The 18218-nt window shown below is 39.5% G+C and overlaps 1 protein-coding gene across 1 annotated transcript in view; it reads left to right on the top strand.

The window, feature by feature from the left end:
• The window catches only part of CPA6 (carboxypeptidase A6), an 86198-nt gene that overhangs the window by 47831 nt on the left and 20149 nt on the right, over positions 1–18218 (top strand). The window contains exons 4-7 of the mRNA XM_085049848.1: positions 7430–7554; positions 10985–11099; positions 12012–12113; positions 12950–13054. Of these exons, the coding sequence (XP_084905974.1) occupies positions 7430–7554; positions 10985–11099; positions 12012–12113; positions 12950–13054 (447 nt within the window). The remainder of the gene's footprint in view (positions 1–7429; positions 7555–10984; positions 11100–12011; positions 12114–12949; positions 13055–18218) is intronic.

Here is an 18218-nt window from a genome sequence, read left to right as displayed (position 1 = left end):
TGTATAGCACCAAGAATAGTATGCATGGATGACAAGTATATTGCATAGCAGTGCTGGGGAATATTTTCATATGGTTGTGATGGACTAAAATACAGCAAATTCTTTGACAATGCAAGTGAAAACTCATGGAATTATTTATTTTTCTAGCTATAGATCACTGTTCAGCTTTTAGATTGGCTGCTGCTGTAATGCCATCACAGGCACCAGTCTTAAATTTTAGACTTTCTGTTGAGGTTCTTTGCTCTTATAAATAATTTCTCTTTTGATAGGTATGGCACAAATCTTTAATCCTGACTCAGTGTTTAAGACTAGAAATATCTTTTTTGCAGGTTCACTGTTCCACACTAATAATTTGCAAATTATTACAGTAATCAACAAATGAAAGAGAAATACTTAGGATGATAGTACCACAGTGACATGAATATTACTGCCAGCTCTCTGTTCCCAGGACTCCTCTTGTCCATCTGATGTCCCTCTGCTTTGTACACCTCTCCAATGACAGGCTATTTTCCCCTGCTCTTTCTTGTTTAGAAGACAATTTGAGGAGCCTGTTGCTGATTTATGAACCCTTTCATGGTTTTAATTCATTGGACCTGACTGACAGAAACAAATGTCACATTCCCAAGTGCTTTGCAAAGAAACAGGGATTTTCTTGTGTCCTCAGACCCAGCAGATTCTATTTATCTGCTCTGGAATTTTCCTTTGTAAGCATTATTTTTGAAGCAGCATTTCATTTGAGCCTGGACTGATAACTTCTTCTCCATCTGTGGCCTACAAGCACTTTTAATCACGTAACACCTGACTGGGATTGGGAATGTTTGTATAGGTAGCAAAGAAGCTACTGCTCGGTGAACATTCTTGGCATAATAGAGTTAGACCACTCATTCTTCAGTAGTTTTTGTAAAAGAAATTCCTGGGCACAGCCAGGCACTTCAACTTTGGGAGGAGCCAGCCTAGAAGCCAGAACTCCATTCCCTTTTGTTTGTTTTCTAGCCCTTACAGCAGCTGCTTATCCATTGTAATCCCTGAATTGATCCTGTCATTGCAGTTCAGGGAATCAGAAAAATAGGGAAAAAGGATCACTTGGTTATAAATCTGAGAGTTCACACCTCTGCAGGAAAATGCTTAAAAATACTTCAGAGGACAAAAGCCCATCTGAAAATGCAGGAAGAAACTCTGTCAGCCCAAGTGGAGCTGTTCTTATTTGCAGAAGGAAAGAGCTAGCTCAGCAGCCAGGGCTGCATGTATTTTACTTTGCACCTACAGCAAACATATCTATGTAACCAGATGCTTTAGTTTTCAGTCTAGATTTTACCCTAGCTCATAGTTAGGGTTCCAGTCAGATATTAGAATATTTCAGATACACAAAAACATCAGGTGACAACAGGGGGTATTCATTGATATATCAAAATATGTGTTTGGAAACCACTTGCCAGGCTCAGAATGAAAATGTTGTTGCAGAAAAACTTTAGTAGGAAAATACAAGATAGAACAGAGTAGCCCAGCTAGTGAGAGTATTGTTCTCACAAGACACAGAAAGCATGAGTTTCTGAGATGGAAGGAATCTGCTCCCTCTGGGGAAGCCTGAGCTCAGCAAAGTCATCAGCTCAGCCCCAGTGGGAGCATGATCAAATCCAGGGCTTGCTATTCCATTTCTCATGCAGTGCAGTAACAACTGCAATTTGAACCAAGCTATAGTTTAATAATAAACAAAAGAGAGGTTTGGCCATTTTTTTTAATGAGTCTGTTAAAGACTTTTTCACATATTTCAAATATAATTAGCCCAGTGGCATCTGTACTTGTAAGAACGGATATTCAGTTACCACATAACTGAGTATGAGTTTTATCTCAGCAACTCTCTTGAGGAATAGCCTATGGGTTCTTTTCAGTGTAGAGCCCTGTGTAAAATCATAGCAGTGTAAATAGAGTGGGAAGGCCATTACTTCATTATAGCTCCACAAAGATCTGCAAAACTCAAAACTTCAAGCTGTGCGTTGTTCACATTCTGTTCCTGCCAGTGTTATGGTTGCTGCAATCCCATGAATCATTCCCGATTTATTGGCACAATTACTCTTACCAGCCTCACTGAAAAGCAAATAAATACCGAAAAGTTAGAGCCAGTAAAATGTCTAGTGCACTCAATCAGAAACCTAAATTACTTTGCACTCAGACTGCCTTGTAAGTCCTTTTAGAAAGCACAGGGAGTTCCACACTGGATTGCCACTGGACCATTTTGCAGCACATAAAGGGCAGCTGAAGCAGGTTGGCAGTTAGGACTGTCAATTAAGTTCCTTAATTGGCAGGAGCAAGAGAGGATGAAATCAGTCCTGGTCCTGAAAACATTTGCAAGGGTGAAGCCATTAGAGAGGAGCAGTTCTGCTCTTTCCAGGTGAACTACAGTGCTGCTCTAATTGTGCAGCAGTGTCAGAGTGAACAAGAGTCATTCTTCCTTGCTTCTTTCTTTTCAGATGTGCCAGCAGAAGTTGAAAATTCTGTTGCACACTGCACATGTGCATGTGAAGGGTGTTTGTGAACATACATGTACATGACTGTGTTTCCCATGTATTATGTGATAAATCTCAGGCAGTCAGACCCTTGATGACACCAGTAAAACTAAAGCAGTTTCTGCTTCTACTCTCTGCCTTCTACTATTGGATTTCTAATTGAAAACATATCTAATGACTTTCAGGACTGTTTAGGGTGTTTATGTGTCTGTACATGAACATATGGATGTAAATAGGAAACCCACATTGCCTGAAAGAGCCCATGAGCAAAAAGCACCCCTGCTTTCATTACTGACTGCATATTCCCTTTTACAAGAGGCTCAGAAATGCCAAGCTGTTTCAGCTGATAGCATCATAACAATAATTATATTCTGAACTTTACAGTTGACAGCATTTCTCAAAGAAATCCATTCATGTTGGTGTTAAGGACAGGGCCAGCTTTGGCATATGTATTGCTGGATACAACGCAGTAAGAATAAAAACTGGAATTGCTAGGTAATAAAACATATGACAAAATTACTGTCTTCATGGGGAATAACACAGATAAATCATAAACTGTTTTCTCCAGATGCTAAATGTAAGTTATGGCAAAGTTATTCTAGTTATTTTCATGACAAGCATCAATCATCTCTTTCGATTGATACATAATTGCAGACCTGATGAGAGCACTAAACATCTTCCTTTCAGGCTAAATGGAAGAAGAAATTAAACATCTGCTTATGGAAAGGTAGTGAGGGACAACTGGAGGCTACTGCCCAAGAAAATGGCTGTAATTACAAAGGCCAGACTAAGCCCTGTGGTCTAAAGAAGCTGGGGATTTATTTCAGTGACTTGAATTTTAAAAAAGACTGTGGGATTTATGCAGCCATGAGAGTGTTTGTGGGGAAAAGCACGGAGGCTCTTTTCCTTTCCATGGGCATGAAACAAGCTGGAGGAAAAACAGAACTAGTGAATAAAAAACTCCCTGTTCTGTTTTCTGTCTTGGCAGAGCAAAAGAGTTTTGTACACGCCATTTGTGATATGTAGGACTATACCAAAAAAGTGTTTGTATTCTTGGAAAATTATTTGCATAATTTTAACTTTAGAAGAAATTCTGAATTCTATTAGTTCAGCACCCAAATCTGTGTAAAATATTTGTCCCTTGGCCTTGTGCTGACTTTTCATCACTGTACTGACCAAAACCTAGAGACATGACTAATGAGTTCAGGGTTCCTGTACCTTGGAAGGTTTCCAGGTAAGAGCTGATAGATTTATTTGAGCTGTCTTTAACACCTCAGTTTAAAGAGAAACTGCCTACAAAGAAACCTGGCTTTCCTATCCACAAGTTGAACCACAGGGACTTTTATGGGACAAGTGAGGTTGAAAAGAGAACAGGCAGTTTAAACAGACTACGTCTTGTGTAGTCACAATTAATAATCTTTTACACTTTCTTTGTTAAATAAAGCAATAATATGTTTAAATGCTTTGGGTAAAGAGATCTGTCTGTATGCTCTTGCATACCATTTTTTCTCATAGAAAGCAAATCAAGATGCCCATGCCCCCAGTGAGATTCTGGGAAAGAGCATCCACTGGGCATCAGGGGAACCACCACTGTCCCTGAAAACAGGTACCCATGGTCACGCATGAGTGGCAGGTGCTGAGTAATTGGTCTCCTGGTCCCAACTCTGAACATGCTGAAAAATCTTGCCTGAGCTCTGCTTGTTATCCAGAGGTTTAAAACATCCCAACACCTTTTAAAGGCAACCTCCTGCCTAAAAGACAGGAAAAGATGTGCAAATAAGAGTGTTCTGCAAAAGACATAAGAGTATTTAGGTTTGCAGACATACTCTAAAGCATTTTACTTTTCCTCTAACCTCAAGATACCAGGTGAGTTTTGAAGTTCAAGTATTTGACTGTATGCTCAAGGAGTTTTGTAGGATTTCTGGATCTCTTTGCTTTGAAGCTTCCTCCCACCGAGCAAATCCTGCCACCCACACAGCAAAAAGATATCTTTTGGCAGTGACTGGTAGTCCATAAAATGGTATAAAGGCTCATGTATAGTGGGTGGGGGTAAAAACACCCCGTCACAGAGAGGGAAGAGCAATTAGTTTCACTGCCACTCACTAGCCAGAAGAGCCCAGCATGGAAATCCAAGGCACATTTGTGAGAGGAATGATGTTGAAATAAGAGTTATTACTTCAATAAGACCCTCAGTATCTGTGGGAGATGCAATGATGAAGTCTCCTGAAGATGACAATGAGTAGAGCTGCACTTGCTCAGTCCAAACATGCTTGCTCTGAAATCCATCTTCTGTTTGTCGGTTTTCATGTACTTGTCACACCAAGGACAAGCTGAAAGCTGCAATATAAATAAGATGTCTGTTGGAGAAATGTGTTGCTTATTATATGCTTTATAAGGCAAAATCAAGCCAGTGATTGAAGTGGTATTCTGGACAACACAGGTAACATCTCCCGGAGAAGCAGTGACTGCTTTGTTTACGTTGCAAAGGATGAGAAGTGGGACTCAAAGGAAGCCAAACTACCCAAACAGGGAACTGAGATGAAGCAGAATGATTTGCATTCTAAATATGGGATTTTTTTGTCTCATTTCCAGGACAATGCCAGGACTGAAATATTGCATTTTCACCAAAAGAGGATAGTGGTTTGCAATATGCCATTGATTTCTTTAGTTAGAAGATTGCTTCTGCTTTTGATACTCATTTGTAGCCAGTAATGTGGGGAAAAATCAGAATACCTCAGAAATTAAAGAGTCTGGTGATGTTATAGCTAATAGTGTGAGTATTGGTTGGTTTACCCATCCATGTTGTTTCACCAAAATAAATCCTAGTAACAGTCAAGAACAAAGACAAGTTTCGGTTGTATATCAATTGCGATTTGGTTGGTTTTTTTGATTTTTCTATTCCAGTTTTGTGTGCCTAGGTATTGCAGTTGGCCAGGAGACACTTCCTTCCAGTTCCTCTTAGCTTGTATGTAACAATTTGTTGTTATTTTTATAAAGATGGTTCAAGCTGAGATGATTGATAGACTGTTACTCGAAGAGCAACAAATTTTCCCTTTCTGATGTATGTTTTTAGGAATAAATCTTAGAAATTGAATACACATTTCTGATTAACCATGTGTGAAATTAACTACACTGAATTAGAGGGGAATTTCACTAGGTGCCCATAATTTATAAAATACGAAAGACAGATAAAGTAAAAACATAAGGTGTTAGCACAGTGAGACGATCTTTATTTATAAGCAGCATTTAGCACCATTTAATTCATTACCTTGGTTTCTACTGACCATCTGTCATAGCTGCTGTCAGCTTCACAAGCCTGGTGAACTTTGCCAGTCCTGGTGTTAGACTTCAAAAGATGCTGCCACCACTGTGACTTGGATCCAGATACCATATTGTGGCAGAGTGAAACAAAGAGTGGTTTTGGCAGGAGCTAGAAGAGGTTGGCCCTGTGTTTCAGTTCTGCTCCTTTCAAAGTAGCAGGCATTTAATTGGATTAACTGGGCTGAGGTCACTATTGCTTGAAGAGGTAGCATCAGGTTCAGCATCAGATACCATCTTAGTAATCAGAATATTTTTATTCAGGGCCATTTTAGAAATGCTGAGTACTAAACCCCTGTTGCAGGATTGTACTCCTCTCACAAATGAGGTCCATAGCAAGACCAGGTAAATCCATTTGATATTTCCCAAACAGCTTCTATGGCATAAAAGAAGTGAAGAGCTTTTAAAGAATAGATTATAAAAATCTTTTTAGATACCTGGAAAGCAGTGGACACTCATGAGGTGTATCAATGGCTTCATCAGTGCAGCCTGGCTCAGCTGATTGCAAAAAACTTCAAAAGACATTTATCAAATATTAATCCTTTTTAAATTCTCTTTAAGAAACGTGTGGACATGTAGTCCATATAAATTTCCTTTCTTGTATTCAGCTCACAAACATATTTTCAGGGCCTGTGGATCTTGGCATGCATATTTGTCATGCTGATACAGAGGTTGTTCCTGAAACTCCCATTTATAGTCTCCTGTGACTGTGCAGAAGCTCTGGAAAGAGTTTTGTTGACATGTGTTCTTGCCACTGTCCTCACACTGGCTGAGGAGGAGCTGTTCTCACCTCTGTTCAAGAGTATGTACAAGAACACTATTTTACTACAGGGTGCAGAACACTGAATTTCAAATCCCTGTTTGCAAATTTTCCTGCTTTCTTGAAAATTCATGTACTGGGCTAAAATTTCCAAGTGTATTTCAGATTTGGCAACAAAAGGAAATAAAAATGGACAAGAAACAGGTATGTGAACATACAGATAGCACAATAATAATAGAGGTATTGTTCAGTAGCTATCATTTTTTACAAGATGGTAATAATCTGATTATTTTTATCCTATTCGCTTTACATTTCATATAAAATTATTGTGTATCATGGTATTGGTGACCTGTTACTGATCCATGATCTGCTTATTATCAAGAGTAAGACTTGAGTACATTTTGCGAACAAGACTTGTATATGCTATGCCTTCTATATTTAGCATTCTTTTGCTATCCTAGTGAACACAGAAAATGCCTTGTGCAATAAAAAAGATTCATGGGCTCCACAGGAGCTAATACATTAGGAATGTATAGTAGTCTGAGCAGGTGAATGAAGCTGGAGGTAGCTTTTGTTCTGAGCTGTTTGAGGAGGCACATTCTGAAGACCACTGGCACATTCTCTCTTCCCATTGGCAAATCTCCAGTGAGAGTTGTGGTAAGCTGGGCACAGTCAATCCTCAAAATCTGCTCCGTTAGCATAGATATAGAGCTGGACCAACCAATGCAGTTTTATTGTCTCTGCCATGCCTAGACGGTTTGCCCACCTCTCATCAAGCGTGCTGTCTCCTGGATTTCCCCACCTCCACTGAATGCATGTGAATTACAGGTTGGTTCCTGCACTACAGGTGGACTTGTGGCAGCCCAGCAGCCCCCTGCACATCGCCGAAGGTACAGCCGCTGACGTGCGAGTGCCGCAGAACACGACGCCCAGCCTGCTGCCCTTCCTGCAGCAAGCAAACATCCACTACACGTAAGCCCACGCTTCACTTCCCGCTCCTCGCTCCAGAGACCTGGCCTTTGGGGCAGGTCTGCACCCACCACACCAAGGGGGCTCGAAAATACGTTCCACATCACAGCAATTAGGCTGGCAGACAGCTAGGCATTGCCAAGAAAACAACCGCTTCAACAGCAGAGTAGAAAATCTCCCACAGGCAGGCAGCTTTAATTAAATGTCCTCCTTTGGAGTCAAGCTGAAGTGTTTTCAATGTGTGTGGAATCACATCTGTTAAGAGAGGGTTGATAATTAGTAATTCTACAGCCTGCTTTGCCTCTTTATTTAGCAGGAGGAAGGTTTATTTACAAGTGAGCTCAAATGCGGAGGCAAGACTTCATCAATAATACAGGAACATACTACTTCTATGATTCTCCTTTCCCACTGACCAACGCAAGTCATACACTACAAATGTACACTTACAATCACATATCATTTATAGTGCTCCTTAAAAAAATTCAAGACCATCTCAGAGTATACTTATTCTTTCATATTTATCCATATGATATACTGGACAAGAGTAATGATCTTGTCATTAAAGCCTTTTCAGTGACTTGCCTGAGCATCTGAATAATCAGCTGATGAGTTATTTGAATTCTCAAACATTTGCTGAGTGCAGACCTACATGAGGTTATTTATACCTATTTCTCAGTGATAAAAGGATGGCATAAATCATACTGCAGATGTATTAAAGTATGCATATGTATAGTAATTATCGGAATCCCATTTTTATTATAACAATGGTCTCGTCTTAATTTTTTGTTCTAAAGTACAGAAACAAACATAAGGAAATTAATTACACAAGCTCCATAGCTGCAGTTCAGTGACTTTCATGTGGATTCAACACTGCTTCTGTTTTGTTTATGTTTAAAACTGAGATGGGGATTTCTGTAATTGTTTTGCTGTGCTTATAAAATATGTTCCCTAATTACTGTGACCCAGCAGTTGTATTCACGTCTGCTGCTGTTCCTGCTCACAGTAATCACCTTTAATGAAATGACAGAAGGACATTTTATATGTGTTATAAACATTCTCTGTACTTGAAGACTTCTGCTTGGGTTGCATAACAGTGTGCAAGGGCAAGAACTGCCAGAGCAAAGGGTCTCTGCAGTTTAACTCAAAAAACTTGCTATAAATGCTAGAACAACATTAAATTAATCTTCCATAGAGAAAATCTCTCTGACTTTTGGCACACAAGTTGTGTGCACTCCGAAGGATACTGGTAGCATTTTGCCAGGTCCAGACTTGTCCTTTGCTCTCTTCATCTCCCAGCTTCCCATTTTGGATGGTCCCAGCCATCAGCAGCAGAGCCCTGCAAAGCCTCAACAGGCATGTTCTTGTCCTGACAAACTTCCTGAGATCTGTAACTCCACAAGAGCCAGGAGGATTCACCATGAGAGCAGCAACAGCCAAGTCAGGAAGCAGCAGGAACAGGCTGGCCAAGCACAGCACAGCTGGGGTGGGGACCACAGTCCTGAGCTGAAGTGCAGCTCCACTGCCAAGATTTTGTACAGCTCCTTTTCACAAGGCTGATTTTCACAATTTGTAAATTTTTTTTTACACACACTGGTATGGAGTTAAATTTCTACATCACTTTTGGAACTGGAAAATCTGAGGCAAATGCCAGGTAAAATTTCAGCATGAAGCAGTGATGCTTACCTAAATTATGACAAATTCACAAAGTCAGGAAGCATTTAAGCATGCCTATTAGTGACCAGCACTTACCTGTAAAACAGACTTATCTCTCTTAGGGTTTTATTTCATGACAAGACGGCCATGCAAACAAGCCAAGCATCAGAAAAGCTCTGCACCAAGTTCCCTTGGTTGTCAGTTTTCTGGTAAAGAAGCTACTTAGGTTGCATTCAGACCTGAGGGACTTAAGCACCTTTGTGTTATAAACATACACAGTACATAATCATTTAAGAGTAAAGAAAGATTATCAAATCTCGTTTAGAGTACAGATGTATAAATGAGCAGAGTGAGCTTGATTCTGGTAGGTGCTTAAACTAATCAGAATTCTGCAAATCAATCCAATATTTTTTAAAAAATATGAGATGTCCTAATGACTTGAGTAAAATCACTCTTTTAATCAGCTTTACAGTGCTGGTCTTATAGTATATATAGCACACTGCAAGTCAAGACTATAATCCTTTAGTTTGCTTAATGAATGTTGCTGGTGTAGAACAATGTAATTCCTAATTATACAACTACTTCACTAATGCATTGGAAGATGAGAATAACCTTTACTTTGATACTGTATGTAGACAGACCTATTACCTTTGAGGTATCTGCTGCACAGCTGACTTTGGAGAAGAGTAAATGCCATTTCTTTCCATCTTTTTCCAACCACTGCAGCTAATGCCTAGAAAAATTTAAAAGGTTGAATGTGACTGTCATTTCATGGGAATGGTGAATTAGTGGCATGGGGATTACACATTGCCATGCTTTAGGAGAAGGAGGCATATGAGGATGACTGTCAGTTTTACACTAATGTTGTTACAGATATCCATTACAATATTCCCAGCTTCTGCTACTCTCTGATGGGGGGATGGATGCTTCAACTTCTTCATTATAATTATTTTTAGATGTTTTCTGTATTATAATTTTTTACATTCATATTATTTTTTAATTTTGCCATAAAACAGAAGAGTTTTCAGTTTACAGAGCTCTTTCTGCATTTTGGTCTTAATGCAAAGAGCCTCTTAGTTTTTATGCTAGTATATTTAATTTTTATTTGTATATTAGTATTTTTTAGTATTTATTAGTATATTAGTATTTTTCCTATTTTTCCTGAGTTATTTTAACAAAACTGGCAAACAACTACAGCAGAGTAGATAATGTAAACAGCAAAGCCTACTTTAGATTTTTTGTTTGCTGTTTTTTCATTTTTCACAGACAGAATGATAATGCCGCCAAAATCTTAATTATTTTTTGTTTTGCCTCTACCACTTGTAGCTATATGTAATGTTTCATGCCACTCCCAAGAGAAAGTATGTGCATATTCTTCTAAGCTTAAAAAGATTTTGAAAAGGTTTGAAATCAGTTTTTGAAGATCCATGATCACATTGTATAATTGGATTGTAAAAGAAGACAGCAAATTCTGCTCTATAAACAAATTAAAGTGGTTGCTTCTTTATATTGGCTACATTATTTACATCATTCTAGTTTAGTAGTTTAACAAGTTTATTGTGTTTTTAAAGGCACTGTTACATTTCAAAGCAGCTGGAGTATTTATTTGGCAGCTTATATTCAAGTGAGCCTGAAGCACTCTGTTGTCAAAATGTAACAGATGAAGTAAAGCCAGGATGGTTTAACTTCTGCTATATTTCTTCTAAACGTGATTATTGTTCTGATTTAGCTTGTGTGTTCTACTAGTTTTTCAGTAATAGCACTATCTTTTTTTACCTAGGATTCTCATATCAGACCTACAGCAAGCAATAGAAAACCAAACTGGAGTGAGGTCACGTAGGACTCGAAGGTCCCTCTCTGGGTATAACTATGAAGTGTACCACTCCCTGGAAGAGGTGCATGAAAATTCATATTGTTCCTCTTATCTACTACAATGTTGTATTTAATAAGGCTAAGATTTCATTCTCTCTACAAGTTCTGGTTACCTGTTCATCTTCAGAAGTGTTTTAAGTGTTTCTTCTTAAAAAATAGGCGCTTCCTTGAAAAAAAATATATGTGTATTCAAGGCTTATCTTTACATGTAACTATCTTTCACAGCATCTGAGCTTTGTTTTTAAAGTAGATCTTTTACTCTGGCAGAATAACAGGTTTCATTGAGTGATTGATCACATTAAGTCATTTAATCAAGTAACATGAGCAAATGCTTAAGTATTTGCACTGGAGGTACAAATACCTAAAAACACTGAGATATAAACTCACATATAAGGAACACTATCCTGGGTGATGTCTGGGTAAATAATTTCTGTTGATTTTAGTGTGCTCACATGCAGTTTCAGTCTGCACCAAAACAGTCACTGGGCCAAGCATGGGGATTGCTGCACATCTAGAAGATCTGGTGCCTGTGAAACAAATATTGCAGGTAGCATTGAGTCATGCATGTCAAGCTGTTTGCCATTGTGTTCTGGCACGCAGAATCAGGGCCTTCTTTCTTCTTTCCATCAGTATTTAGTGGCACATGGTGGATTAGCCCCATCCCCATATTTTCAATGGACAGCTTATGCATTCCAGTAATACCCAACAATGAAATGGAAAAAACATCCCATGTGAAGGCTGCATCCAGCCTCTGGCAACAGAGCTATGTGAGCCAAATAGTGGTTAAAGTGTGAAAACAAAAACAAACAAGACAAAAATAAATACTACAGGAAAATAGTAGACAGAGGACTTGGAGCTGAGACCAATAAATGTATTGCAGTTTCTTCCCATGAAATGCAAAGATTGAAACAATTATTTTATTTCTATATTTGCAGATCGAGGACTGGATGCATTATCTGAATAGAACTCATTCAGATCTTGTTCACATGTTCTCTGTTGGAAAATCCTATGAAGGGAGACCACTGTATGTATTGAAGGTAAAGATTAAATAGTCATTAATGAGTCTAAAATCAGGAATTAGGGACAGATGCTTTGTAATTTATGTTACAGCATATACACCAGAGACACAGCTTAGCTGTTGCCTAAGGATGAGTTGCTAAAATCTATGTATCTCTCTGAATGTCATCTTTAATGAAAAAAGGGAGGAAAAAAGCTGGAAAACTAAAAGCCAAATCCTGTTTACCTGGTTTGGATATGTGTGGAGAAAGATAACAGGACAAGTTCAATTAGCAGGATTTGGATTTAAGAGGATTAGAAAGCTTTTCGTTTATAGACAAGTAGGAGAGCAGTTATGCTGGAGAGAGATCCCAGAGGACTCTGGAGTCCTTCTCAGCATGTGCTACATGTGCGTCTTCTTTAGCTACCGACAAAATGTCGGGGCTGTGTGCTCTCAACTCACATGATTAGGCCCACAAATTGGGCTGTGTTAGCAAGATGCGAAAAATCTTACTTTCAATGTGTTTTCTTTTCATCTGCTGTTGAAGAGTTCTGAGAATTTGATTCTTTGTCAGGCTGTTCATGTAGTGTCATTGTTCCTCAACCTATTCCGTATGATATCATTCCTTACAAAAGAGGAACTGAGAGATCTCACTTTTCCTACAGTTTTTTTTTTTCCATGGGTCAGCCTTGATATCTTGGCCGTACCTGCCTAATATTATCTTGGCCATTCCTTTTAAAACAATAAACTTGTGTTCCTTTATATGAGGAAATTCAAAGTGTTCTAGTCTCTCTCACATTCTATTATTTTCTCATTATTGTGTTTTCACTAATGTCATGAGATCTACTGGTATTTTGTGAATATTCACCCTTCAAGTTAGGTAAAAGATCACGGCCCTACAAGAAAGCTGTCTGGATAGACTGTGGGATTCATGCAAGAGAGTGGATTGGCCCTGCCTTTTGCCAGTGGTTCGTGAAAGAAGTAAGTGTTTAAAATTTACAATCATAGAGTTCCTTCTGTTCAATAAACTTTGCATTTTTGCTGTAACAGATCTATCACATTACTAATAAGGAAAATAACTAGCTATTATACCTCTCTTTTTTGTTTTTTATTATTTCTATAATACTTAAGTGTTTAATAAATAAAGCTGTTAGTGACAGCCATACACAGCTAGGCACAGGACAAAAATACACCAGACTCATACTGGCACAGATACGAAGTTGGATCTTAGTCCGAGACCTGAAAATGTGCAGATCATAATTCTGGTAATGGCCCAGGTAAATCAGTGCCAGTGTGGATTGGTTCAGATTAGTTCAGCAGGATCTTTGCTTTAAGGTCTTACCTTAAAAGAGACATTTCTCTTTTGTGTAATTCCATAGGAAGCTAAAGTCACATAATCGTGAAATAGAATCACATAATTGTTCAGGTTTGAAAAGACCTTTAATATCATCAAGTCCAACAGTTAACCTAACACTGCCAAGTCCACTGCTAAGCTATCACCCCAAGTGCCACATCTACACATCTTTTAAATACCTCCAGGGATGGTGACTTAAGCACTTCACTGGGCAGCCAGTTGCAATGTTTGACAACCCTTTCAGTGAAGAAATTTTTCCCAGTATCCAATCTAAGACTCCCGTTGCTCAACTTGAGGCCATATTCTCTTGTCCTATCCCTTGTTACTTGAGAGAAGAGGCCAACTCCCACCTAGCTACACCCTCCTCTGAGGTAGAGAGCAGTAAGGGCCCTACTGAGCCTTCTTTTCTCTAAAGACCCTCAGATCCCTCAGCTGCTCCTTGTCACATTTGGGCTCCAGACCTTCACCAGCTTCATTTCCCTTCCTCGGACTCACTCGAGCACCTCAATGTCTTTTTTGTACTGAGGGGCCCAGAACTGGACACAGGATTCAAGGTGCTGCCTCACCACTCCTGAGTACAGGGGGACAATCCCTGCCCTGGTCCTGCTGGCCACACTATTGCTGATCCAGGCCAGGATGCCATTGGCCTTCTTGGCCACCTGGGCACAGCTGGATCATGTTCAGCTGCTATTGACCAGCATCCCAAGGTCATTTTCCAATGGGTATCTTTCCAGCCACTCCTCCCTCAGCCGGTAGCATTGCATGAGGTCTCTGTGATTCATGTGCAGGACCTGGCACTTGGCCTTTCTGAACAGCTGGTCTCAGTCTGTCAAGAACTCATCTGCCATGCTTCCATCATGGCTTCCAGCTCCAGTTTGTTGCTCACCCTGTATGTATTGGTGTGCTTTGAGTATTTTGCATACAATTTTTTGCACAAAATAAGGGTTGCAATATGCTTTTACAAGGTTCTTCCAATAAACACACAATTTTCTCACTTTTCTTCCCACCCATCACTGTGTAATTCTACAATGTATTAAAACCTCCTCTGATTTTGTGACAGTAAACTTCTGCATCATCAATACCCTAATGCTGAGATGATCATATAACCATGTGTGGCTTTCCCTCAGGTGTCACAACAGTGTATTGGGAAAGTACAGAAATAATGAGGCCACTACAGTTTGGATGAGCCTGTCACCATGGATAGGCTAAACAAGATCCAGGAGCTGATCTCCAAAGTTCGGTGTGCAATGATGGTGTGTCTTCTTATTAAGACTCCTGTTAATGTAAAGATGAACTAACTTGCAGTTTCTGGGCAGCTTTCCTACCTAGGAGACCTTGCTGCAGTAAGGAAGGAAGCTGGTAGAGAACAGAACTGGTGAGAAGCCTATTGCTGAAGTACCTCTTCCTTACCAAGGTTTTCGCATAAAGCACTACAATGTGGCAGTAGGGTAAAAATCACAAGGTTTCTCTGTAGACCTTATAGCAGAATACAGGCTGTGGGTGCGTGTATAAAAACCTGCTGGTTGTTATTTGAGATCAAAGAATAGCTTGTAAGGCTCCTTTACTAATTATGTAAAAACATTTTCCTAGATTAAAAGTAGTCTCCACAGAGTTCCTTCAGACTACAAGAATGTACAACATTTGTCTGCCCATCCCTCTTAGAGTATTATTTCAATCTAGTATCAAAGCAAAAAGTATCAGGAAAATAATACATTATGCTCATAGTCTCCGTCATCATATTAAAATGACTGGCAAAGGAGGAGAAACAAGATTATTAGGATGGTTTAGGTTATTGCTTTTCTCATTGTATGAATTAGACATTTTTAGTAAGAACTCTGGGAAAACTGAAGGTCTCTCTGCTCTTCAAGTTCTGTAATTCTGTTTTGCTGGCAAGCTCCTCCCTTAAGCACCTCTGCAGCCTGGCAGCCCAGTTTTCCATCCTCCCTGGTACTTACAGGCAGTTCTGAGAAAGGGCTGTCAGCTTGGAAAAAGATTTTTCCTGGCATGTTTGTTGACTCTAAGGAATAGCACCACAAGCCCACTGATTTAAGGCAAGCAAAAAGAAGCATTGGATTTACATGACATTGGCTTCTTTTCTAGCAGGAGCAGCATACATGCATTCCTTTACTGTGCAGGCAGCCTGAAATATTTTACCAAGCTTTCACTTCACCCTGTGATCTCTTATGCTTATTTTTATTAAAATATACCAATGTTCTTGTGTACAAGAAGGCTTTCTAAGCAATTTAGCTTAGGAAGAAAACCCTCTGTGCATGAATGTCACTTACCATTTGGACTCAAGACTGGGTGCTGCAGACTTTACCAGATACTCCTGTCCAGCTTGGAAATCCTCAGTATTTTGCTTGCACCTCTGGAAGTGGCAACTTCTGAGTGACAGTGGATTTTCTTCAAGCAATGGGAGATGCCACCTCGGAAGGCTGGAGGTGCCAGTGAGCTCATGTGGTTTGCCAGGGTATGGCAGCAGCTCCCCTCTTTCTACAACGAAACTAGAATTGTTCAGCTAAACTGGCCCTGGCTCCCACCTGTCTAGAATACCAAACAGACTAAAGCAGATCAGACTTGGGAAGTGAGGATGTAAGGCTGGAGCACGGGAAGGCAAGAGGCTGTCTGTTATGCAGGCTTGTTCTGTATTTGGGCAATTACAATAATTAGAGAAAAAAAATACTAACTAAGGGGAAAAAAGATACATAACTTAAAGATTTAAAAGAGAAAGAGAATGCACAGGATATTATGTGATAATATAATTCAAAGTACAAAAGCGGCCTACTCACATTTTGAAACAAACAGAAGGAGAGCAAAGTCTATGGTTTGGGTAGTTGTGGGTTTTGTTTGGTTTCTGTGTTGGCTTTTTTTATTCTTATAATCTACTCCAGAATGAGCTCTAGCCTTGGCTCTGTGTTCCATGGATCTGATGTTAATAACAACATCCCTGTTTGTTTCTGTGGAAGGCGCCCCTGAATGTCTGTAGTCTCTCAGCTAAAGATAATCAGATGTTCTGTCAGGATTAGCCATACTGGTGGCCTCTGACAAACCCCACCTCATGGTCATTGAATTTCAAGTACAGAAAGGGGACACCCTGCGCACACAGGAGCAGAGTTTTTAGGTACCATGTAATGAGCCACAGAGAAGTGTCTGCACCTGTACTGTAGTGAAATAGCAGTCAGGTTACAGTGGAGTCCCCCCAGTTCAAGCCTTACTCAGCTGGAGAGGGATGGAAAAAGTACTCTGATAGCAGAAATGTTATGTGATGTGTGGTGGAGGGAAGCAAGACAAACTGTAAAAGGAAACAGAACTGATACATGTGGGCTACTTTGAAGGCAACCTGCAAATATAAATGGACCCAGAACTTGTGTCCACAACAAGAGATTTAGGGAAAAAAAAAAAGGAAAAAGGTTTGTTAGCTTATAATTTTAAAAAGTCTACATGGAATCTAATATATTAATACGTGTTAGCAAATATTGCAAACTGGAATGAAAGGTACTCTATTATGTGCAGTTACTTTGTAGAAAGCAGTAGACTTTAGAAACAAAATTCAGATATACCATGTATTTATCCAAAATTAAATAGCCCTCATAGAAACAAAGACACAATGTGTATAGCCATTTTGCAAAAATGCAATTATATATGTACATAAGTAAAGTAAGAACATTTAACTCCTATTCACTGAACAAGGAGAAGTAGAATTCAGGTATCATATTATTCAGACCTCAAATTTAGGATTTTGCCATTTCTTTAAAAATCTGAAATATGGTTCACAGGCTGCTATTCAAATTAACATCAAAACAATATTCTGTTTCAGTTTTAGTGAAAGCAGATGAGGATTCCCATTACATCTGGTTTGACTTTCTTCCCTCTAATAAATGCTGCCATTTGATCCATTTCAATGATGTATAACCTTGAGATGTCATTCATACAATATTTTCAGAAAGCAGCATAGTGGAGATGTGACTTTGATATATGTTATTCTTTGTTTCTGATGCAGGAATTTGTATTTCAATATTAGAAAATTCAAGAAATATATTTAAAAACCTTCAAGTAGCATGTTTTTTCTTCTTGACAGAATGTTCTAAGAGTCCAGTATCAACTGTAAGGGAAACATCCATTAAGACCAAATGCATCTCCCTACAGGAGTGTCCTCCTCAGGGCCTCCAATGAAGGTGAAAATAGCCTCATACTTTGGAAATGCAGTAACCTCCACCATCACCTTCTTCTCCCATCCTCAACAGTGATTCCAATTATTTGAGTTCCGAAATTATTCATGATTATGTGTCTGTGCTTCTTTGTGCTCCCAGGGAGCAAACATGTAACCCCAGAGAAAGAAGTTAAAGGCTGATGGCAGTCCTCAGAGGGTTTTTGTTGTTTGTTTGGTTTTTTTCATGCTGACATTGGTATTGATTTATTCCACAACCGGGCTAGAATCCTGTCTTTTCACTCCATAATAATGAGCCAAGAGAAATGCACAGACTGTCCAAGAAGCAAAGTGGCAACATCTGCCCCCACTATTCTCAGCTTGAGCCTGATTTATGAGTCACCTCGTGGGATGCATATGGGATGCATACTGCCAATTAGCCAGCCATTAGGCTTGTGGACCAGGCCCCAGAGGCCAGTCTTTACCAGGAATTTTGCAGCATTCAATACCTCAGATTCTTCCTCAAGAATGTTTATGAAGTGCTTGAGTGCAGACAGCTAAAGGAGCAGCACATACACAGAACTTGGTCAGGACAACAGTGCACTCAGATGCAGGGCCAAGCAGGAGACCCAGACAGTGTTAAA

The sequence above is a fragment of the Lichenostomus cassidix genome, chromosome 2, assembly GCF_008360975.1.
Source record: "Lichenostomus cassidix isolate B80296 chromosome 2, HeHo_3.0, whole genome shotgun sequence".
Taxonomy (NCBI): domain Eukaryota; kingdom Metazoa; phylum Chordata; class Aves; order Passeriformes; family Meliphagidae; genus Lichenostomus; species Lichenostomus cassidix.
The sequence above is the reverse complement of the archived record's forward strand: the minus strand, read 5'-3'. Positions and strand labels throughout refer to the sequence as shown.